Raw genomic sequence first — 24,770 nt, forward strand, 5'->3', positions numbered from 1 at the left:
TACACACACATAGACTCTTAGTCAAAAGTAAATGCTGGTCACACAGACTAAGGAAGAGGTCTGTGAAGTGGTCATTAAATGCAAAAAGTTTTTTTCTTTATTGGCTCATTTTGTAGCCTGTTGTTCTGTGTTGTATTATGTATGAAAATATTTTTGACTGAAATGACCTAAACAATAACTGAATAGAAGTCAGCATTTATGTACTAAAACATTACTGCAGACATCTATATATTTATCAAGTGTTTATGGTGTGTAGGGTGAAACTGATATTTGTGTCCATTGTATAATGTATGTGAAAAATGTTGAGGCTGTGAAAATGAATGCTGTCAATTTATCTGAGCAAAAGGTCATAAGGTCATAAAACAGCCACCAGCATATTTACTATATAGTTATCTGTTTCAGTTTTTTTCTTAATGTGTTGTCAGTGTGTTCTCCTCTAGCATATTAAATAAAGTAGCTTGTGACATCCTGTAGTATGTTGTCAAGGAAAATATGCTTATCATTGATGTCATACTAAAATCTATAGGGAGAACTGGAAAACAGCCTATTCAGTGTCCACTTAAAACTGCCATTCAGAAACTGGAGTATAGTTCCCTCTAGTGGATGCAAAGCATTAAAGCCATAAGGTCTCAGAAATTAGACATGACCTGTACAATTCCAAACCATCACCAATACTGAAACTTTCATTCATTCATTATCCGTACAACTTATCCGCTAAAGGTCGCATCCGTTAAAATGGCTGAAGCTGACACTGGGCAAGAGGCGGGGTACACCTTGGACAGATCACCACTCCATCAAAGGACTGACAATACTAACACTTTTTGCAGCAAATTTATATATTATTTGCTTTGTAATGTTGCAGAGGTAAAACACACGGTGTGAGAAGATGGTAAAGGAGAGGCGTCAGAGAACCAAAAACATCTAATTAAATTAAAAAATAATAGAATAACTCCCAGAGAAGACAAACCCCTTCACATCTGAAGAATGGATGACATGGTTTACCTCAGGTTTGTGGAATCTCGAAACCTCAGGTCGGGACCAGAATTTAAGACCTGAGCTACAACCCCTCATTTCTCTGTTTTTCTTCAACGTTTTGTAGAGTCAAAGAAAAACACTCAAAAAAAGCCACTGGATAGAAGCAAAGTCCATTGCAAAAATAGGTTATTGAAATATCACGAGTTGAAACATTGAATAAATCCAGCAACCCCGGGGTGAGTCAGGCACAGACTAAGACGGGTTGTTCGGAGTGCCAGGTTTTTATAGAGAGAAGAATCTGTCATTGAACTTTCTTTAAGTGTATTTGATCCAGGCCTGTTGATACATACCATTATCATACATACCACTATCTTCCATCTAGGCCTGTTTGTGTATATGTGATGTTGAATCATCTGGGAACAACATTTCCATCTAACATTTTCCCAGGACACTGCTGCACTACAAAGATACAATGATCCTCAGCACTGCTGCACAGCAAATGATACTAAGTGCCCTATCATACAATCAACCCAGGTTATGAACAAAAGCAGGTTAAAGTTCACAATCATTGGGAGGGAGTGCAAAATCAACAGTTTCAACCATTTCCAGTGTGTATCATATAAGATCATACAAAAATACTACTACCAGCTATATACTTGATTGAGATTGGCATAACACACAATATGAGATTATTTTTTTGACACTACAGGTTCTCAAGCTCAGTGGAATGACTGGGAGAGAACATTAGATGTTTTTTCATGCATCAATACCTTATTCAGATGGTACAAGATCTACAAACTCTACAAAGATCTCAATTTTTTTGATGAGGATGATAAAGAAAATGGCTGAGCCACAGGGGTCTTAGACTGTCATGTGCCTTTCACTCAAAGTGGTCTGTTTAGCCACAAGAAAGACCTGATTGTTGAAGTACTGTTGAGATGGTCACCCTTCCATCAGGTTCTCCCATCTACAGAGGACTTCTGAAGCTCTGTTTGTTTTTAACACATTACTAGAACAATTCAGTCAAACAGGATGCACCTGACCACAATTTGAAGTGCCATAGCAAAGGATCTGAATACTTTTGTAAACGAGAGATTTCAGTTTTGATTTTTGGTAAATTTGCAAAACTCCCTAAAAATCTGTTTTCACTTGGTCTTTACGGGTTACTGAATGTGGACTGTTTGTGGAAAAGTTTTCTCCATTTAAACAGATATCTGTAACACAGTTAAGTGCTCAGTGGTTGGTATCAGTAGTGTGCGTGTCTGGGTGTATGGAAGGAAGCAGCATCTCACCGTGAGAATATTACGTCAAAAGCTGAGACCAAACCCACAGCCGCAAGCTACTTAATGCACGCCCTCTATTTCTCTGGGTTTCTGCCCAGCGCCAGCGCGCTTTAAGACAGAGGCTCCGAGCGCACAGAACCGGTATCCAGTATGAGTCTCCGGTGCTCCCAAACCATCCCTGCGGTTGTGCTACTGATACTGGCACTGGTTGGGATCCTGCTTCTTGTCCTTCCGGCAAAAGAGGTGAAGACTCCTCCTGAAAACATGGTAATTAATATAAATATTTCATAGTTATTTCAAAAAGTTCTCTGGAGTCTGTGTATCTAAATATGTGATTATTATCATCATATATTAATATATATGTGCCCAGATGTTTTTCCTTTTGGCGGTCTGCACAGGGTTTTAAGACGGCATATTTTAAATTTCTTACTTTCTTAATTTCTTTCTTGTCTTACTGTATTGGTAACAGTGTGAAAATGATTAGGGAGAGGACGTCAGAAAAGGGATATTTTGCACATTTTCCACTGACTGAAGGTATGGCAATCTGACTTTCTTGGGGGAGAAGGAGAGGATCTGTAAGCAGATCTCTTAACTGAGAGTAACACATTGAATGTCACTACTAACAAATATTCTACATGAAAATATATAGATTTTACCATTATCAGCCTAGAACAAGTAAACCTACATAGGTATCTCAGTTGTTACTGTTGCTGGAAAAGTTTTCAGCACCATCTGTCATTATGTGAACTTGCTCAGTCTTAAGCCTGAGTGTCAGCTAAATGCTCAAAATGAAATACACAGCTCTTACCTGTTAATGTATATTATTCATCATTCATGTGCTCTTCTTTTTGTTGTTAATCTCACAGACGCTTTGAAAATGCGCTCTGCCCTTTGCCTATAGAATAATGCTTCAATAGAACTCAGTGCTTTGAAGTTTTAATTGTGAAAGAGCACAAAGGGAGACAAAGTCAACACTGCTGAATATGTATAACAAGACAACTCAATACATAAAAACATGCCCCATGTTGTTAAATCACTAAAGATGTTCCCATTAATCTCATGATAGGAAATTTGTTTGCAGTAAAAGACAATCCGTTCAACCAGCTATATGCTGTAGCTACATCCTGTCAATACCAGTGAGGCACAAACTGAACAGAGCAGGTCTACACAAGTGGGACAACACAGAGAATAATCTCACACACATTCTCTTTTACAGGTTTAATAAGTGATCCTGTGTTATCAGACATGCACTATATATTCCCTATATCGTATTACATCCATATAATACACAAGCAAAACAATATATTGGAATAGCCTTATAGTTCATGTTCTGAGCAGCATTATTAATAGCTAAAAATAGGTACAGGAAGCATGCTGTGTGCTCCGGTACCATATAGGATGTTTCTAACACTTAATACTGTCTGTTTTAGTATGGAATCATTCTGGATGCAGGCTCATCCCATACCTCCATGTACATCTACAAATGGCCTGCTGACAAGCAAAATGGCACTGGTATTGTGACCGAGCATAGCAAGTGTCATGCAAAAGGTGAGCTCCTCACACTGGGTGAGACAGGGTTGGCATAGCAAGCACAACAGCACAGGGTTTTAAAAGCTGACACAGGCAAAAAAAATTGTACATATTCATGTGCCCAAGTATTTTGCCTAAAAAGTATCAAGCATTTTCTCAGAACTGTGACCACCACAGTCACAGAACACCAAAACTCTCTGCTTAAATCACTTTCAGGTTCTTATGTTAATGATGTTTGCAAATAGTTTTGGTTCAATGTGTACATGTTTTGAGATATCCATCTCTCAAACTTGACCAACAAAATATGGTGCAGGTTAATCTGTGATGCTCACAGCACTGAAATCTGAATTTCCAATTTATTTTTTTTTTTTTTTTAAATTCACCTTCATTACAAGTCTGAATGATACATGCTAAATGACAAATGCTAATTGATTAAAACCAAAACTACAGTGGCAAGAAAAAGCATGTGACCTCTTTGGAATGACCTGGTTTTCTGCATTGATTAGTCAAAGCATAGATAAACACTGTGTGCTTAAACTAACATAACACAAACAATTATAATATTTTCTGTTTTTATTTAATACATCCTTTGAATATTCACAGTGCTTGTGGGAAAGGAAGTGAACCCTTTGATTTAATAACTGGTTGAACTTTCTTTGGAAACAATAAACTCAAACTCAGACCTGCACAAAGTTCAGGAGGAGTAGGAGGATCATTCTTCCTACAGAACTGTCCACACTAAGAGGCAGCAAAGCCCCTCATGCTGCCCCCTCCACTGCACTTCACTGTTCACATTTTCCCAGTAGCGTCATGGAGTGTCAAGGTACACCCATAATTTGCATATGATAGACTCATGAACAAAGAGTTTCCTTCTTTTTCTTTCTTTCTTTTTTTTATTTCCAGGGAGAGTAACTACAGTACTAACCTGTCTCCATTTATTGTTAATTTGTCTGACTGTGGACTGATGAATATCTAAACTTGCTATGTAAACCTTTCCAGCTTTATGCAATTCAACAAATCTTGAAGAGATGAGATCTCTTTTTGCAAGGCATGGTTCACATCAGCAGATGCCTCTTAGAAAAGTAGTTTTAACACACTTCTTCAGCATGTTTTCATTGATTCATTCATTGATCATTGATCCATTTTAGTGTTTATTCACGATTGTGACTTAGGTGGGGATCTGACAACATTTAAAAATAAATACAGGGGTATACAGGGGTTCACGTAGCCTGAACCGACCCTTTAACCCCACAGTGTCATGGTCAAAAGGACACGCTCACTTTCACTTCCACAATATCATCCTATAGAAATAGATCCAATGGGTATTACATGCCATGTATTGTGCAAGACTTTTGTTCCTGTTTCACTTCCTCCCCACAACCTTTGTGCCATCTTAGTCACTGTCAGTTCCTCTTCTTGCCTCGTTTTGTTTCTGGAGTTTCCTTAGAAACTCCAACCAGAGCCTTTATTTCACTGGGTCATTTATTCTTTAAGACAAGGAAGTCTAGTTTTTGAGAAGGTCAGGTTGAGTTCTTTGTAAGCAGAACTACTTTCTCTGTCTGGCAAGGTGGGGGGATATCCAGCTATGCAGGTGTTCGTGGTGGTGCAGCAGAAAGTCTTAAAGCGTGTCTGGAGCAAGCTGTGAAGGATATCCCCAAATCCAGGCACCACCAAACTCCATTGTATCTGGGAGCTACTGCAGGCATGAGGCTCTTAAAGTTAGTGCACTTTCATTTGGCATAGGATATTACACTATTATTACTATCACACAACTCATTAATTATGTATTAATGCATTCAAATGGATTTTGGAGGAGTTTATTATTGTCTCATTTCCCTTTTTGCTCTCACCACTATTGAACAGAAAAGACAATGCCACAGAGTCAGATCGCATCTTGAAGGAAGTGGGAAGCAAATTGCAGTCTTACCCTTTCAAATTCAAAGAGGCAGTCATCCTGAGTGGGCAGCAGGAGGGGGCCTATGGCTGGGTCACAGTCAATTACTTACATGAAAACTTTGCCAAGGTAAGCTTGGTGGTATATGTCTAAAAATGAGCATTTGTAGATGTGGTGTCCAATGATGTCTGAAGGCAAAAGTGTTAATAGCTGTGTGGCTGTAACATGTCAAAGTGTCTGTAAGGACCGCAAGCATGTGGAAGTTTATTAAGCAGCACACTGGGACATTCTTGTTTAATGGGGCCATTCTGTGGCTCATGGAAATCTCATTTTATCTCAGATGATTTTATTTTATTTAATTTCCACATTATAAACCAAAAATTATTTCAGTAGTAGATGACAGTAAAAAACACACATTCAGGAGCAGAGTACTATAGGACTAATACAATTAAAAAGGCAATTGAATAGAATTCATGTCATAAGATGATAAAATAGAAGCAGTAGTTGTTTCTACTCCACTGTACTACGTAAAGATATTTGAACTCTTTTCATTTTAACCAATATATTTTTGTTTAGTGTGTTAGCATGCTGACATGCAAATCAGTACTAAACGGAGTAGAAATATTTATAATGTAATTATCATCTGATCTAATTATAATATTATATTCTACTATAATATTTATCATATAATTCTGATTGTGCCATTTGCTGAAATATTATAGCGGGAGTGATGATGAACCGCAGTAATTTTATAGAAATCAGCCTTCTTGCTGTGAGGCAACAGTGTTAACCACTGCACCATCATACTGCCTGCAAATTAAAGCTTATAACAAAAAAGGATGACCACACAATGTCAGTGGTGAACAAAGTCTGTCCACATAAAATGATCTGTAATGCCCTCCTAAAATTGGTCAAATGTGTTATTCACCCAGAAATGAAAGTTGTTTTTCAGTTTTTGCTGTGATTTGGTCAAGAGTCTGTCAGTATTTTACTTATAACTCATGTATACTTAAATTGTCTTGACTCTTGCCATATTGTCTAGACCACATGTTCTTTGTTCATTCAATTTATTTACAGTTTATGTTTGTACATGTAACTGATACAGGACCGGTCACTGCATTAGCATATAGCAGTTGGTTATATATAATAGGTTTGCCTGGCTTTCATGTTGGCCACTGTCTATCATTTTGCAAAATGTTAATTGTTTATGGTGAAAACTTTCCACTTTTGTGTGCCCTACCTTTCAGTGCAAGTTCCACCAGCTTTAGGCTAGTTTCTATAAAGTTGCAGTAACTTGCTGCTTCATTTTCAAGGTTGATCCTAAAACAAGGCAAATTGCAGTATCTGACATTCTTCATAGAGAAACCAAGGCAAAACTATATATGTCTGAGAAATGTAGCAGAAGAACACCAAAACTCTAAGGGTTTGAAGAACAGATACTGCACTTTTGATTGGTGAATTGGCAAAAAAAATGCAGATATTGTGCTTTGCTTTTGTAGGGAAGAGCAGGCGCCCAGTTCGACTCCCAGTCAGCTGTTGTGTGGCTGGAAACAATCCACAGATAGGGACTTTGTAAATGTTGTTTGCTGGATGTTTTCCTCTGAGTAAACTCAGACTGTTAAGTGTTGGAATATTTCTACTGTCCTACATCAATTCACTTTCTTATGTTTTGACATGTCCTCCTTAGTACGGTTTTATTGGACGGTGGCTGAACCCAGGTACAGAGACGACTGGAGCTTTGGATTTAGGTGGAGCTTCCACCCAGATTACTTTTGAGACCCCGGAAAAGGTGGAGGACAGTGATAATATGATGGAGCTGAGGCTTTATGGACAAAACTACAGACTATACACCCAGAGCTTCCTGTGCTATGGCCAAGACCAGTTCCTTATAAAACTGATGGCTCATCTTATCACGGTACTGTAAAAAAAAATGTACAGACTAAGGCTGTTCAAGAATATTAAGATTCAATGATTTATATCTAGACCTCATAGAAATTCGCTGTCCTGCTGCAGTACACTTGTCCAAAAGGATGTTTGAATCAAATATCAACATCAATACCACTCTGATGTCATCCCTATGAATATGAAGCTGGAGCTGGAAGCCAGTTTGTTTAGTTAGGACAAAGAATGAGAACTTGCCTTGTTCTGTTCAAAGGTAACAAAATCTGGTGACTACAACCAGGTACCCACTGTAGCTTCATATTTGGTGAACAGGTTCAGTATTAGAGAGAAATCAATCTCCTAACTGAACTCACAGCAAAACTAAATATGCTTATTTTGAAAAATGTTAAGCTATATTTCTTAAAATAACAATCTGATCCAGTGTTTTATAATTTAGATTTGAATGACAGTCAGTCCTGAGTTATCCAGCAACTCTCAAAGTACATACTGTATGACTGCAGACAGGGAGTATAAATACAATAAGCTGTTATGAAGTACTCGTAAATTGTGAATGTTTTAAGATGGTGCCCATAGATTTCTTTTCATAGCAGACATTTTTGACTCATCGGGAAAGACACAAGTGTTTCTAATAACATTAACAATCATGTGTACCAGTAAGCCATGACAGTGTGACAGTGAACCAGCATAGAAAATACCAAGACCCTGAATCTGAAGCAGCTACACAGAATTGATCCATCATTCTTTTAATTATTTACACCTGTGTCTGTCACATGTCCAGATGTCCTCTGTGAAAAAGGTCTATTGTCTCAGAGATGTCACATAATTTACATACACATAACATTTTTGCCTCTCTAAGACTCAAGGTGTGAAGCCCCGAGTGTACCACCCCTGCTATCCCAAACGGTTCAACACATCTATCAAGCTGGGGAAGGATGTCTTTGATTCTCCGTGTATGGAGAACTACAGACCACCACGGTTTGACCCCCAGATGTCTGTAACAGTAATCGGCACAGGAGATTACCAGAACTGCCTGGCCAATATAGAAAAGATGTTCTCCTTTGACAGCTGCTCTTTCTCTAAGTGCTCCTTTGATGGAGTCTCCCAGCCCAGTGTGAGAGGAAGCTTCATGGTGAGGAAGCCTTTTAGACACAGACAGGGACCTACAAATCTAATCAGTTCATTTTTAAGTCCAAGTGAATATTTGTGCTAAATTTGAGATAATTCCCTCAAGGCATTCCTGGGATGTTGTGTTCACAATGCTAAAAACATGTTTTGTGAGGTCACAGTTACTTTGACTTTCAACCTCCAAATTTTAATCACTTAATCCTTGAGTTCAAATGTTTGTGGCACATGTGATGAAATTCCCTCTGGCTGTTCCTGATAGATCTCATTCACAGGAACATGACGGCACCATAACTTTGACCTTTGCCCATGAAATCTAATCAGTTCATTGAGTGTGTGAAATTCTCTCCAGGGTTTTCCCACATATTGTGTTCATGAGACACCTTGAAAACAAAATGGAGGCATAACGAAAGTGTCAGCCAAATGAATGTAATGTCATACAACAAAATGAAGTGGGGAAGAGTCAGTGTCCCTGGATTAAGTCAGTGTCCCCTCATCTCCACAGGCATTTTCTGCCTTCTTCTTCACTCACAGATACATCAGCAGCCTCAGCAACATCACTATCAGCTCTCCCAGGCACATGGAGGCAGCAATCCGACATGTCTGCAACATGACCATCTCTGAGGTACTCTTCAGTACACAGCTCTCTGAACCCAGCCCCTAATAAATAAGGATTCTCAAACGTTCACATTTAAAACCAAACAGGCCAGCAGACCTCCATTTTGTCCCATATAGAAATTTCTACAGTGATTGTAAACAAGACTTGAATAACCAAATGAAAATCTTAACCCACTGTATTCCCTATCACAGATGACTAAAAAGACAAACCAGTCAGAGAAATACATGAAGAATGTCTGCGCCGTCTCCAATTTCATCCAGGTCCTTTTAATGCGGGGCTACGGTTTCAATGAGTTCTCCCTTCCTTCCATCTCTTTTCAGGAAAAGGTGAGGAGTGAACAGGGGGGAGTAAACATTTGTGAACATTTTTGTTCATTATTTATTGGGGTTTCAGTCTGTGTGGTCAAGCTATTGGCTCCAGTCAACGACAGTGTCAGCTGCACTGAAATCAGGTTGGTGTGTGGTGGTTGCAGTCAGCCTCCCCTTGTGTTTTTGCAGGTAGGAGGCACATCTGTAGGCTGGGCTTTGGGATACATGCTTAGTCTCAGCAACATGGTACCAGCAGAGAGCTTTGGACTGATGAAGGCTCTGCCTTCAGGGCCCTGGGCTGGCATCCTCTTCCTCTTTATCACCCTCCTCCTCATTGCAGTGGGATACCTTCTGATAATCTACAGAAACACAAGAACTGGAGGAGGCATGGTGTAAGAGCAAAGGTGATACGCCTCTCAGTCCATTCATGTTCATGTAGTCTCATTTGAAAAAAACTTTTTTGTTGCAATTTATTGTGAAATGATCAGTAGTAAAGTAGTAATAAATATATTGTCTTTGCAAATTTACCTTATTTGCTTGTGGAGACTCAAATGTCAAAATGTGTAAAATGAAATTAAACAATCATGTTTTTTGTATGTGTTCCAGATTCATTGTGTAATTCTATTCCCACCTACAAAAGCTTTGAAATATCTGTCACTTTTTGATATCTGTGTAATATATATATATATATATATATATATATATATATATATATATATATACACAGATATATATATATATATATATATGTTTTGTTTTTGGTTTTTTGCTTTAGTGGCAAATTGACAAAGTGGTCACCAGTAAAAGCAATGGTTACTTTTTCTTTTTTATTATTTTTATAAACAATACACAATAAACAACTTTTTTTTTTAATGTTGCAAGACTGGTACAGTGACATTAATAACGCAATGAGACAATACACTGCACTTGACAATAGTTTGTTTTATATAGTGAAATACAACAATAAGTAATACAGGAAATCCATGATTATGATTAGCTCCCTAAAGTTCCTGTGGTTTCCTCTGTTTCAGCAGAAAAAGTTGAGTCCTTCCACTGATATAACGTCCAAGTTTTTCCACAGTCAGGACCTCAGAGATTTCCACATGGAGAGACAAGGTGGGCTGTCTCCGACCCACTTCACCATTATGGCTCTCCTGGCCCCCCTGTGATCTGGTCTCCGAATTTTTTAAATCAACTAAAGCTACCAATCTATATAGTAGACCACCTCTGTGGATACTGACGTTATAATGATCATTTATAAACAAGTTTATGATCTTAATTTATAAACACAACACTCCGCACATTTAAAATTAGGATTTATCACACTTATAACACTTTTTTTCGAGCCAGTAGCCCCGTTTAATACGTCTCCAGCTTGCCGCGAGCATAAATCAAGCACCGGACTTTTTTTGTAGCTGGTGTTTCTGACGGACTGTTTACAAAGTTGCAACACAGGAAGTTTGCTTTGACAGCGACAAGCATAATGTGTTGGTGTGTTTGGTAGTAAACAGTTAGCTTTGCGTCTGAAATTTCTTTTACTAAAATTCTTTATTCATATTTATCTCCTTACATTGATGATTAAACTGAAACGAAAATGTTCGCGGGGCTGCCTGAGCTCGGAATATCCAACGGGGAAGATCTCAAAGAAACTCTCACCAACTGCACAGAGCCTCTGAAAGCCATTGATCAGTTTCAGGTAACGCGAAGTTAGAGGGTGTTAGTTTGTTAAACCGCATGACGTTATAGCTGTTTATTATAAAGATCTGTTTGCTAAACCATGTTACCTGCAGATATACCATGTACCGTTTCAGTTAGCTACCTGTCTCTGTTGTCTAACGTTAGCTCATTTCTGTTACGATGTGGATGTTGGGCTAATGTGTAGCAAGTTTCCCGCGGTCTGTTAAACATTTAATTACCGGTAACCAGTAACCTTCGCAGTGTAAATGCAGCGCTAATACCAAATCGGTGACGTTAACCAGCCTCTAATTAAGCTTCCGGAGATGTATGAGACTGACTGTGCTGAGATAGTGTCTCGTCCAGACAAGAGAATGACGAAAAAAATGCGAGTAGCTTTTTTGTGGAGTTATGCGACCTGTTGCATGTTGTTTGAATGGTTAATGAAGTATTAGCTTGTAAAATATCCTACCCTAACCAGCTCCATACGAACACGGAAATACTGAAGTGTCGTTTGAATTATTTCTTCTCTTAAATCTGTGGAAAGACACTGATGGGGAAACTGGAGGGAAACTTAACTTTAATGCACACTACACTATTCGACACGCGTCTCGTAAACAAAATATTACGTTTGGATATTTCGAATTAGCAGACATTATTCGGGGTTTAGGAGCATTTTTTGGACATGTATACGGGCCATTAGTTATTTACGTCTCTACTGGAGTTTTTACGGCCTCTTGCCTTTTTAGGGTCACCTCTGGTGGTTGTTTTGGGTGGTAGGAAAGTCAGAGGCGGGAAGGAGCGAGTCTTCTGCCTCGTTTGGCAAAGATGTAACGAGACTAGATAAAAACTGCACAGATCAAAACCACTATACTGGACCTGATTAACAAGTAGCCCCAAGTAACTGTTGGAAACAAAGTTTGAGAAATTTCAGAAAGTATTCAGACTCTTCACATTTGGTTGTGTTGCATTTATGCTGAAATCATTTAAATTGTTTTCCTTCATCAATCTACACTTAATTCAATAACAGAATTTTAGAAATTTTTGCAAATTAAAAAAATATATATATGGATGAACAGTATGCAAAAAAACAGATATTATTTTGACAACTAATGCAACTGTAATATGAGTCACAATTTCAATTGGAATTTCTGAGTTTATTTACAACCCCAAAGGAAGAACTGATCACAACTGACATAACTATTCAGATTCTTTACTCAGTACTAAGTTGAAACAACTTTGGCAGTGGTTACGGCCATGATTCTTTTTGGGTATGGTGCAACAAGTTTTGCACGACTGGATTTGGGGATTTTCTGCTATTCCTCTCTGCAGATCCTCTCCTATTCAAAGACACAGTTCTTAGATAAAATACTACAGTTATACCCAGTGGACTATTCCTGTGCCAAATATCCTAAAATATTTCAGTGGGTGTTAAATGTCTTTAGTCATGTTATATCAGATATCAGCCATTATGAAAGAACTGATTCTGAACAGACCACCTACAGCTAGCTACAGCTAATCCCTGATGAATTTTTGATGTATTACATGACTGCAGATGGAAAATGGCATCCTGCTGCCGACTCTCCAATCTGCTCTCCCTTTCCTCGACCTCCATGGAACGCCTCGGCTGGAATTCCACCAGTCTGTCTTTGACGAGCTTCGAGAAAAGCTGATGGAGAGAGTGGCCATCATCGCAGAGGGCAAGGATGAGGACAGGTGTGTCATCAGTTGTTTTTGACCTTGAGTAATAATATTTGAAGGAACCAGCTTGGCTGCTATTGTGCTTGTCATTTACTTACAGATATGGGAAGCTTGAAGAGCTGCTGGAGAAGAGCTTTCCACTAGTCAAAATGCCGTCCATTCAGCCAGTGGTAATGCAGGTGCTGAAGCATCTCCCCAAGGCAAGTGTTTTTAGGGCTATTTCTTTCCTGTTGTAGGCTGAGAATAACAAGATATTATTACAATGTGTGCAGTATTCTTCAGTAGTTCCCTGGTCATAGTCTGTGTTAACGTGTACAATCACAGAAAGTACAGTACAATTGGAGGGTGGCGCTGCCTGGCTTTGCTGAGCAGTGAATGTATTCAGTGTATATATTCACTAATGTTTTATGTTACCAATATCAGTCAAGTTAATTGATCAAATCTTCTTCTGTTTATGGGATTACCTTGTTCAGACAGGGGCGGTTTTTATCTGGTTATTCAGTGATCACCATAACAAAAACCTTATGAACAGTTACTCGTTTACAGTTTGTTACCCATTGGTTTCACAATGCTGAGTGCACTTTTTCAAAACTCTCATTTGTGGTGGGTAGAAAAACCCTACAAAGATGCTAGCCACCAGCACTGAGGTGTGTGGAATAGTGAAATGAAGAGCAGCAAAAGTCCAGCAAGATTTCCAGAGCTCTGACTTCTTAACCTCAGTTTTTGTTTCACAAAGACGTCACAGCAGGAGACTCACAAGTGGCTTACAGCAGACATGGCAGATTTGGTAATACAGTGGAACGGCTGAGAAGTTGCTTCCAGTCTTCAAGGGATTACAATGACAGATAAATATGCCGAAGAATTATCTTCGGCATATTTGTCATCTACCAGTTCCTGAGTCTAGAGAATATTGTTGAATCTCAAAATTGTCTTTGTAAAAGATAAGGTAAGGGCAAAAGATGTTGAAGAACTCACCTTAATCTTTACCACATGCTCCCTCATGCAGGTGCCAGAGAAGAAACTGAAGACGGTCATGGCTGACAAGGAGCTATACAAGGTGTGTTCTGTGGAGGTGAAAAGGCAGATCTGGCAGGATAACCAGGCTCTGTTTGGAGATGAAGTGTCACCCCTCCTCAAGCAGTACATTGTGGAAAAGGAAGCTGCTCTGTTTAGCAGCGACCTCTCCATCCTGCACAATTTCTTCAGCCCATCTCCCAAAACACGACGCCAAGGCGAGGTAAATCATCAGAGGTCATCAGATGTTTAAGAAACACAAACCAATTCATTGTGCAGTGTTAACGTGTGCCATTAACATTTTACTGGTCTGTATACTACAGGTGGTCCTAAAGCTGACCCAGATGATTGGAAAGAATGTGAAGTTGTACGACATGGTGCTGCAGTTTTTACGAACACTCTTCTTACGAACGCGAAACGTCCACTACTGTACACTGAGAGCAGAGCTGCTGATGTCTCTGCATGACTTGGACATCAGTGAGATCTGTTCTGTAGACCCCTGCCATAAGGTAAGGACAGTGATGGTGGATCCGCTAACATGGTACTATTTAGTGATGGGTAGATGACACCTCATGGAGTGTGTGGCACATTCCCCTAACTGTGTTGACACTGTATTGGTGTATTGATTAATAGGATATTATAATGGATTTCAAAAATCATTGCAGGCAACCTGGATAAAGAGTGTGGACAGAGACTGAACTAGGTTCATTCTGACATGTGGACACCAAATGAGTGATGATTGGTCCTGTTTACATAACCAGCTAATAATAAAGTGCTAACTGAATGAAAGAGAAGTGTATATCTTCCAATTAATTTGAATATAACCAAAATAATATGACAATGAATAATACAGTATGTCAAAAGCAGAATTTACAAAAATCTTTTTTGTAAGGAAGTGTAAGTGAAAGTCATTTAAGAAATACAAGTGCTTGTGAAAGTGGGAGTGCTTGTGTACTTGTATATATGTAGGGGAGAGGGCAGGGTTTACACATTTTTATTAAGATCAAAATGATCCCAGTCTGGAGAAAATTTCCTTCTTCTGGATGGTTCTATAATATCAGTGGGAGATGACGAGCAAGAAAACAAATACACACAAACAGCATCAAATAAAGTCTCCTCACAAATGCAAATGAGTTGAAAGTTGCACTTCCTGATAAACACAATTTGGCGCCTCATCACCATACGACACAGCAGCTGTATCAGTCACATGATTTTTCTTAAAGCAATACACACACTGATACAGGCTTTCGCTCTTTGTGCTTTATACACACACCAACGTTTCCATATTGTTTGACCCATCACTAGTACTATTGAAGATCCCTAAACCCAGTATTTTCTGTACTTGGGCTCTGTGTTACATGCTTTTCTCTGCTGTGTTTCTGTTGTGCATTGTGACAGTTCACTTGGTGTTTAGACGCTTGCATCCGGGAGAAGTTTGTGGATGGCAAACGAGCCAGAGAGCTTCAAGGTTTCCTGGATGGAGTGAAGAAAGGACAAGAGCAAGTCCTCGGGTAACACAAAGGGATGGTTTAAGTTTATGAACAGAGCTGTTCATCTCTGTTGAATGGATGAATTAATCTCATTGTATTCCAGGGACCTGTCCATGATCCTGTGTGACCCATTTGCCTGTAACACCCTGGTCCTGAGTATCATGAGGAACCTGCAAGAGCTGCTAAGTCAGGAATCTTTACCCAGGGTAAGCATACTGTGCATAGGGATACAGATGAAATTTTATAAAATTATATTGAGGATGTCTTGGTATTCTACTGATTAATTAATACCAGTGGACAGTGATGCACTAACTTAGCAAGCAATGTAGCAAAGAAGAGGAACAAGACCATTAGCAAGCAAATATGGATGTAAACAATGCAGTTTTTAAACATTAAAAAATTTGGCTTCGAAAATGTTTTACAAGAAAGGAAATGCATTCTTCCTTTGTTTGACCTCAGGGATACACACTGTCTGCTGGTGAATAACACTTAATGTAAACATACATGTGTTTATTTAGAAGAAAACTCAACAGGAAACATGAAAATATTGAATATGAACAGGGATTAAATAATCAAATGTGTGTGTGTCACTAGCTGGAGCTACATTAGCTAACAGAAATAAAACTGTAGGGTTTTGTTCCACAAAAACAAACACACACACACATAATTATATATATATATATATCTATATATATATATGCTCACATGCTCCAGTGTAGCAACAGAGCCTCAAGTCATTGCATGTGTGTTTGTGAACAGGACAGTCCAGACCTAATGCTGCTGCTGAGGATGCTGTCACTGGGTCAAGGAGCATGGGACATGATTGACAGCCAGGTCTTTAAAGAGCCTCGTTTGGTACGTACAGTATGTTGCCTCATTTGCATCTGTGCATCAGTTCATAAAATCTCATTTAAGTTTTAAAGTCACCCTGTTCTGTTTAGAAGCCAGATGAAGATCATTGTGTTAAACCCTACTTTAATAAAGTGACCAAAGGTTGATGTTGTGCCTTTGTCTTGCTGTGCACCCTCAGGATTTGGAGGTAGTGACCCGCTTCCTGCCTGCCATGATGTCAGTGGTTGTTGATGATCATACCTTCACTGTAGAACAGAAGCTTCCCAGTGAGGAGAAGAGCTCACTGTCATATCCCACCACCCTGCCGGATGCCTTCAACAGGTAATAGATTGCAGGAGAAGACAATGTGACATAAAATAAGTTGATTTCTGGGCTGGTCTGGGCCTGGAAGAGTGGGGTTAGCAAGTTAACCACAGGCTTACCTTTTACATCTTATTCTCATGTCAGTCACCACACTGTCAACATTCAGTAAGATATACACAATACACTTACGGTGCGATAGCAGAGCAACCTGGGTGCTTGAGTTGTGAGCTCCTTTACGCCAACACAATAAACTCTGCCAAAACTCAAGAACTAAACGCAGGGAGCCCCAGGGCCTTTGAATATGAGCATAGGTTCAACAAAAAAGAACAAAAGAAACCCAGACAGCAAAGGTAAAGAAATAAACTGTTCAATTAATGAGAAGAATATGCTAACACCTGAAGTTAGCAATATTGTGGTGAATGGTGTGTTCCAGTTGTACTCAGAAGTCAACTCAGAATAGTCAAATTATGCTATTCCAAAATGTGTTATTTATCATTTTCTCTGCATTAACCACATTTTTTTGATGATGAGGAAAGATTAGATATGGATAGTTGCATCTGAGAAATCCTGTAGAAAATACAGAGATTTGAGAGCTTTTATGTGCAAGTAGTAGCAACTACTGGCTTATGGTTATGTCATAACCAATAAATAACACAGGTGAAAATTAAGAAAGGGCAATAACAAGCATTAATTTTTAGTAAAGTCAACCCATGTCGCTAATCTTTCTGACTTGACTGTGGTTAAGTTGTTTCTAAAAGCATTATGAATAAATATAGTACAATACATTAGCAGTAGTAAGGTCTTTACAGCCTCTTTGCTCATGTGAGGAAAGAGCCAAACATGATGCACATGTTATCACCAAGCTTGACAGCTCACTTTGCTCATTAGGGAAAGGCCTATTGATATGTGTATTGGCAGTGAGATACAGTTAAGTTCAGTTCATTGAGAGGCCTTACTTCACCAGTCAGCAGAATTGGCTGGAATCGATGGGGTTCATTTTGCTACCTATAGTAGAAACAGTGGTTAGTTGATGACATGGTCTAGTTTATCCTTGGGTTATTTTAACCTCTGACACTTTCAGTTTCCACTGGAGATCAGCTGTGTTATCTCATTAAGTCCACTGCTCTCTGTGTGTTGATGTTACATGTGATGGGCTGTGTGTAACCAACATCTTTAATATGAACATGTTGACAGCCTGGTCAGACCACTGGTTAACAGCAGGTCTCATTCAGCTACTTATTTGGATCATAGTATGACTGTGATACAGAATGAAGATGGTGGGATTGAGGCATTTTATAAATCTCTGGAATGAAAACTACCACAAACTTTCTGTGCCTTCTCTGATGTCTGATGTGAATTATGAATAACACCTTAGTCGAGCAGTATTGTGATTATATCTGTTGTTGTCTGTCTCAGGTACCTGCAGGAGAACAGAGTGGCCTGTGAAATGGGTCTCTACTACGTCCTCCACATTGCAAAACTGAGGAACAAAAATGCCTTACAGAGATTACTGCCTGCTCTGGGTGAGTGTCACTCTCTTCTGTAAGATATGAGAGGTCCTTAAATATGTGAGACCATATTCTCAAAAACTACAGTCATTTTGAAAGCCACAACCCTACTTTTTTTTCTTTTTTCTTTATTTGATTAATATATTATTATAGTTTCCCCATGGAACTTCTTTCTTTCTTCTGTTATCAAAAATAGGTGATTTTATAAAAAAATTACATTTCATTCAATTTGTACTTTGCAGAGGAGGGCACTAACACTGTATGGGTCAGCAGTTTTAATCCTTGAGAAGGCAGTAAATTACATCTGTGCTGCTTTGTTGGTCTTTTCAGGAGTTATTGTTTTAGTAGTTTCACATTCAAAATCAGTCTAATAAGGGCCAGCGGGCTGTTAACAGAGCTGCCGCGAACTTGAGCTCACATTGTTTCTAGATGCTCAGCTTGTTTTTAGGTTAGGATTCCTTCAGTGTTCATTGTTCAGGAGGTTTTTACTGGTAGCTGAATTATCCACCAAGGCCTCATTGAATAAAGCAGACACAGGCACAGGACGTTTAGAGAGGATCCAGGCGTCTGATGACCAAAATCCTTCATCTGGTTTAAGATTAGCGTTATAACATTATATAAAGTGACAGTGATGCGACTTGAAACATTAAAAAAGTAGTTGGGTGAAAATGTTTTAATGTCTGGCCATCCGGCTGACAGCCAGCGCTTGTGGAAAACACTGTGGATTTGTTGTACCTAAAACAAAATGACAAAAGGCAGCTACAGCTCTAAATAATCTCTAATAACAACGGCTGCATACACAGCTCTCACATCTGAGTTTTATGTCACTGTCACCTGCCGTTAAATGGGCGGTGAACGGAACCTTTCCAGTTCTGTGCTTCAGACTTGCAGCACAGATGAGACACACTGCTAAGAAACATCATCGCTAGTCTGAGGTGGGTTGTTGATGTGTGGAGTTTGGGAGGTAAAGTCAGTGCATCTGTACACTACAGTGAAAAAAACATGACTTGACAAAATGCAAATGCCCATCCCTATTTACACTGTATAAATGTTGGTGTGCTTTCCTGCATGTTTTTGTACAAAAGACACAAGATGCTTCTAATTAATGGTATTGTCACTAAGTTTTTATTTGTTTATTTATTTCTCATTAGCAAAGGTTACTCTTTATCTAGGTTTAGTCATTTTTTGTCTAGTTCATTTTCTTCCTGAAAAAAAGAACAACAAATATCTTTTGTCGTAGGTTTCATGGACAGAATTAACTCTGCTGCCAGAGCAGGTTCTGTTTCTGCTGGAGCCTCCTGTGCCCAAAGAACAGGAGGTTCATTCATTTAAAAAATACAGCAGAAGATCTGCTTTTGAAGTACAAGTTGTGTCAAAATAAGAGCTATCTGTGCTGTTAACCCACAGTGGAGACCTACAATGACATGGCCTTTGGCGACATCTTCCTGCACCTGCTGACCGGACACCTCACCCTGCTCTCCGATGAGTTTGGTTCTGAAGAGTTCTGTTCAGTCGTCTTTGATGGCTTCCTCCTCACTTCTTTTTCCAGGTGGGTTGATTCTAGCAGACTCTCTAATATAGCTGCATGCTCATAGTCAGTAGGGCTGCAACAATTAGTTTACATAATCGATAGGGATGCACCGATACCGATACCAGTATCGGGTATAGAGTCCGATACCCTGGTTCCTGTACTCAAGACAAGCAAGGCATTTCGGCCCTCAGCTTCTATATTTGGATGAGCAGCGTTAGCCCGGTGTCCCTCATCAGTGTAACTGCACAGCAGATTGACGAGGATTTTCCTCCACGAAGAGTCGTCCTGCATGCAAAACAGTTTAGGGGTTCGCACACCAGCCAAGCCATCGCAGGTGTGTTTGATGACATGCTTCAGACATGGGGGGGTCCCTAAAAGTTCTGTTCATGTTGTGCTAAGTGATAATGCGAAAAACATGATCAAAGCCATGAGTGACGCTGGACTCCCATGCCGTGTGTCGAGGGCTAATTAATTAATGAGGGGCTTTTAGCACAGAGGAGCGTGGCTGATGCTGTGGCACTCAGACAAAAAATAGTTGGACATTTTAAACATTCTGCCTTAGCCTACTCCTGCCTTGAAGATATTCTGTTTGTTAAAAAAAGATGCAGTTGAATGCGAAAATGTCAATAACAGTATTTTAACAGTACTTCTATTTGAGCAAAATGTGTGGCAGTGCCATATATAATGGAATGTTCAAATGTCAGTCACAGCAATTTCTTACAGCCAGAGAATGAAACAATATCTGATGAAAATAAAACACGTTTTCAAGTAAATGTACGAAGTGTAATGGCATTAATAAGTACTCGTATCGGTACTTGGTATTGGCAAGTACTCAGATCCAAGTATCGGTATCATATCGGTTTGAAAAAAAGTGGTATCGGAGCATCCCTAATAATCAATGATGTCAATTATAAAACATTTGTTGACACAGAATTTTTGCGTGGACACGTCGTATGGAACTATAAAACCAGAGACTTTGTAAGAGGAACCACTTGTTACTGCAGTGCACTACAGGAGGTGCTGGGGGCAGTATCGCCTCCATTGAATGTGTGACTTATGAATTACTAATGCAACGTGACTTGACTACCAAAATAATCTTTGGTTGCAGCCCCAATAGTCAGTCCAGCCTGCTTTCTTAAGTTCCACATCATTTAAGTACATTATCAGTGTAAAACACAAAGTGGACTGAAACATACAGTTACCCCTAATTGATACACAGTGGATTGACTAAGCTGGAACTGAATGGTACACATCACCACTCCCATTTACCTTCAGCATTATTCTTATTACATTGAACTCAAACATCTCTGCCATGTCTCTTTTGTCTCTGTCTCAATATTTTCCAGTAAAGAGAATGTCCATAGACACACCCTTCGAATGCTGCTGCATCTGCAGCACAAAGTGCTTCCATCGTACATGGAAACCTTGATGAAAACTCTCGAACCTCCAAAACAGGTTGGCTTCATTTCTATATTCAGCTCGTGCTTTGAGATGTACAGGAGTTGTAGTGACTGGTAGAATTATAAGGAGGTCTCCTCATCCAATAGTTATAAGCTTATAACTTATCAACATAGGAGTCTTATTAGTCCCTGTTCAGCTGAGATTTATTGCTCCATGGGTTGAATTTTAGCATTACCATGACTTATCAATGATCTAAAGCCTCTGTGAAGTGCAGATGTCTTGTTACTTTTCACCCCTGACTTCACTTGTTTTGGAGACTGTAAGTGTTTATCTGAGTTTTTATATTGTGCTGTTTGAGTGAACCTGTAGTCTAATAAAGTAATGAAAGATAAGGCAACAGATAATGGGCCTAATAATGAAATTATTTATTGTAGTCAGCCTGTAAGTGACTATAAATACTGTAGTTGCAAAGATATGTCTATTTTTATGTCTGGACAATGTGTTTCATGACCCATAAATTCAACAGGGGAAAAAAATTGTCTGAAGCTGGCAGTGTATTTGGGTAAAGGCCTGTATATGTGGGGTGTTATATTAATGTTTTGTGGGACTTCACAGTGATTCATGAATTTATTTAAAGCATCGTTTCGCCCAAATGATAAATAGATGAATAAATAAAATAATAGAAAATGAAGAAAAAATGTCCACACTTGTCCCCAGAGCTATCTGGACATTTAGATAGATTGTAGATTTGAGATACAAGTCTCTGACATTTCTCCAATACAGTGGAGGTGAATGGAATTGAGTTTGTGGTACAGTATTAAAAAAAAAGAGACATTTAGAAAATTCTGCATCATCTCTTCAGAAACCATGCCACTGTTAACCCTGACGATCCATGTCAGCTACTTTCTACTGAAGAAATAGTTCCTGTGAAACAGTGTTGACAGTGTGGTCTGTGGAGACCAGGGGAGGGTTTGAGTCGGGCTGTAGCTCATTGACACATTTGGTTTTGAGAAATGGTCAGTAAGACACTTCCACTGAGTTAATTATCATTTTTCTCCCTTGTCAGTAACAAAGACAGCTAAAGAATAACATTCCAGTTATTTTGCCTAAGCGACGTAATAGTAAATATCTTTAGGACTTGCATATCAGTACTGGTACAGTCTGATTTTCACCAAAGATATTACTCCAGTAGTTTGTCTGAAGCTGAGACACAGCACCTTTTCAGCAGTAACACTAATGTCTGACACGCATTCCAAAACAGCTGCGTGTTGAAATGGACAATGTGGATTATAACATTAGAAATGAATGTGTGCACTCTGAGACATGTAAATCACAGTGAAAGCTGAAAGCACTTGTTGAGTGTGTTTTTAGAGCGTTGTGTTTGTTGTATGTTCTAACACTGTGTAATACTGTGCCTGTTAACCACAGTGCAGTGAGCAGGTGAAGGAGCTGTACACGCAGCTGATGGAGAAGCTGGAGGCTCAGAAGAAGAGCCCTCCACCACCAGATGAAACTCCGTCCCTGGATCTAGGCCTGCATCCGGTGACTGTCCCCACCACCGCCTCCACACCAACCACGTCTCTCTGAGACCAGCAGAAATGAAGACAAAAACAGAATTCTTAATCAGAGACTGACTATAAACACAGCCATCAGATGGCTTACATTTTCAAAAAGACTGGACATTTTACATTATTGTTTGTTGTATGATTTTTTTCATGGGGGTTTAGTTTCTTTAGATGTTTGTCCCAGAGAGGGTCTTCCAGCTCTGACAATGGGGTCCAGTGGTCAGCTATTTTTCTTCAGGGGGGATCATACTTTTGTAAGCGTTGTGCTCTCACATTATTGTCCAAATAGACAATATTTTCATATGTAATCAGGCTATCAGTATGTTACATCTGATTTGTGTCAGTAGTGTAAGAAACATGTAAATAAATGATTATTAGAACTATAGAGAGCAGTTATTGTGTTTCAGGTTGGTAGGTTAGGTTACTAGATGCAGCACCACATCCTATACAACACTGCAACACCTCTGTACACTCACTTGGCTAAAATGGAAATAAAGTCTGTTGTCTGTAGACCTCACTGGGCAACTCCCCTGGCAGCCACACAGCAGCCACAGTCGTGCAAAAGAGTTTGTGAAAATGTTACTGGGCTTAACACAGTGACCACAACTTCAGCTCTAGTTGGATCTTTTCAAATTACCTCTATGTGAACAACAGCTGTAGATAGCCATAGATTTAAAAAGGAAGTTAAGATTTTAAAATGTCATTTTACTTGACATGTCAAAGTAACAGTATATTTGGATATGACAGGAATGACTTGGGCTGGCAGATGAGGCCACTAATGGATCTCTTCCTCAAAAATTTTACAGGAAGTGGTATTTCTTCAGAGAGCAACTAAACACAACATGATCACAAAATAACAGGAACACTGTGCAATATTTAGCAATGCAAATAAACGGTTGGATATTTAACAATCCAACAACAACAATATGGTGTCAAATGGTTAAATAATGGTGCTGAATGAAATCCTCTGTGACGCAGCCTCAACAAAGAATGAACAACACCAGCATCAGGAAGAAGTAGCTCATTTTCTAGAGTTTCTAAGTAATGCTTTGAAATACTGGACAAATAATACACAACATATTTTCCCTCCTTTCAAATGGTTTAGTTCCTCTACAACCTGTTTTAAAAGGGAACTGTCCAGTTAATGTGTAATGGTCAATATACTGTACTATGTTCACTACGCAGTGAAACTACAACTACTGTGAAAAGTAAGTAAACTTGTCCTGTTCTTTGGCTCTGGAGGAGATAATGACCCTTTATGATCATCATCAGGTTAATGACAGCTTGTATTACAAAAGTGAAAACATCAAGACTGTTGAGGCAAAAATAATTTGAATCTTGGACATTAAATACTGTAGAAGCTACACTCAGCACTTTTCTAGGAACAACACACTAATACAGGGTAAGACCTCCCTTTGCTCTTAAAGCAGCTCTTTGGGGCATGAAACCAGTTTGAGATTTGTTTTGTTTTGTGACAGGGAGCATTATCCTGCTGGAAGTAGCCATCAGAAGATGGTAAACTGTGGTTATAGGAGGCTGACTGATTGGTATTAAGGACCCAAAGTGAGTCAAGAAAACATTCCTCACATCATTGCACCACCACCAGCAGCAGCCTGGACAGAAAGGCAGGTTGTCTCCATGGATTCATGCTGTTAATGCCATATTCTGACCCTACCATCTGCGGCCTCAGCAGAAATCCAGATCCATCAGACCAAGGTTTTCCAGTTATCAACAGTCCAGTTCTGCAGCCTCAGATTTCTGTTCCTGGCTGACAGGAGCTGATGTGGTCTTGCCATCTCAAGGTTGGAGGTGTTGTTCATTCTGATGTTTTTCTGCTCACCACAGTTGTAAAGAGTGGTTATCTGAGTAACTGTGTTTTGTCAGATTGAAGTCTGGACATTCTCCTCTGACCTCTCTCATTAATGACGAGTTTCCATCTACAGAACGGCTGCTCACTGGATGTTGTTTTATTTTTCATGATTTTTTGAGTAAACTCTTAAGAGAATAACTGTTTGATTTTATGCATTGCATTGCTGCCACATGACTGGCTGGATGATTGCATGAATGCATGAATCATCAGGCACGTGTTCCTAATCAA

The 24,770-nt window shown here is 39.2% G+C and overlaps 2 protein-coding genes across 2 annotated transcripts; both read left to right on the forward strand.

The window, feature by feature from the left end:
- Positions 1-2,333: 2,333 nt before the first annotated feature.
- LOC108878667 (ectonucleoside triphosphate diphosphohydrolase 2) lies at positions 2,334-10,229 on the forward strand. Its single transcript, XM_018669596.2, has 9 exons — positions 2,334-2,525; positions 3,689-3,806; positions 5,356-5,506; positions 5,652-5,811; positions 7,370-7,597; positions 8,441-8,713; positions 9,212-9,331; positions 9,517-9,651; positions 9,823-10,229. The coding sequence occupies exons 1-9, from the start codon at positions 2,409-2,411 to the stop codon at positions 10,027-10,029; spliced, it is 1,509 nt and encodes a 502-aa protein (XP_018525112.1). The 5' UTR covers positions 2,334-2,408; the 3' UTR covers positions 10,030-10,229.
- Positions 10,230-11,062: 833 nt separating this feature from the next.
- Positions 11,063-23,189, forward strand: nelfb (negative elongation factor complex member B). Its single transcript, XM_018669594.2, has 13 exons — positions 11,063-11,329; positions 12,863-13,023; positions 13,109-13,208; positions 14,015-14,245; positions 14,346-14,531; positions 15,421-15,533; positions 15,616-15,718; positions 16,272-16,367; positions 16,543-16,685; positions 18,084-18,190; positions 19,583-19,724; positions 21,053-21,161; positions 22,536-23,189. Exons 1-13 carry the CDS (start codon positions 11,228-11,230, stop codon positions 22,692-22,694), a joined length of 1,752 nt encoding a protein of 583 aa, XP_018525110.1. The 5' UTR covers positions 11,063-11,227; the 3' UTR covers positions 22,695-23,189.
- Positions 23,190-24,770: the final 1,581 nt, after the last annotated feature.

The sequence above is a fragment of the Lates calcarifer genome, linkage group LG13, assembly GCF_001640805.2.
Source record: "Lates calcarifer isolate ASB-BC8 linkage group LG13, TLL_Latcal_v3, whole genome shotgun sequence".
Taxonomy (NCBI): Eukaryota; Metazoa; Chordata; class Actinopteri; family Centropomidae; genus Lates; species Lates calcarifer.

Coding starts and splice junctions, on each gene's coding strand:
- LOC108878667 (XM_018669596.2), top strand. CDS start 2,409: ATGAGTCTCCGGTGCTCCCAAACCATCCCTGCGGTTGTGCTACTGATA. Junction 5,812..7,369: donor TACATGAAAACTTTGCCAAG/GTAAGCTTGGTG, acceptor TGTCCTCCTTAG/TACGGTTTTATTGGACGGTG. Junction 9,332..9,516: donor GCAACATGACCATCTCTGAG/GTACTCTTCAGT, acceptor TCCCTATCACAG/ATGACTAAAAAGACAAACCA.
- nelfb (XM_018669594.2), top strand. CDS start 11,228: ATGTTCGCGGGGCTGCCTGAGCTCGGAATATCCAACGGGGAAGATCTC. Junction 13,024..13,108: donor GAGGGCAAGGATGAGGACAG/GTGTGTCATCAG, acceptor ATTTACTTACAG/ATATGGGAAGCTTGAAGAGC. Junction 15,534..15,615: donor GGACAAGAGCAAGTCCTCGG/GTAACACAAAGG, acceptor ATTGTATTCCAG/GGACCTGTCCATGATCCTGT.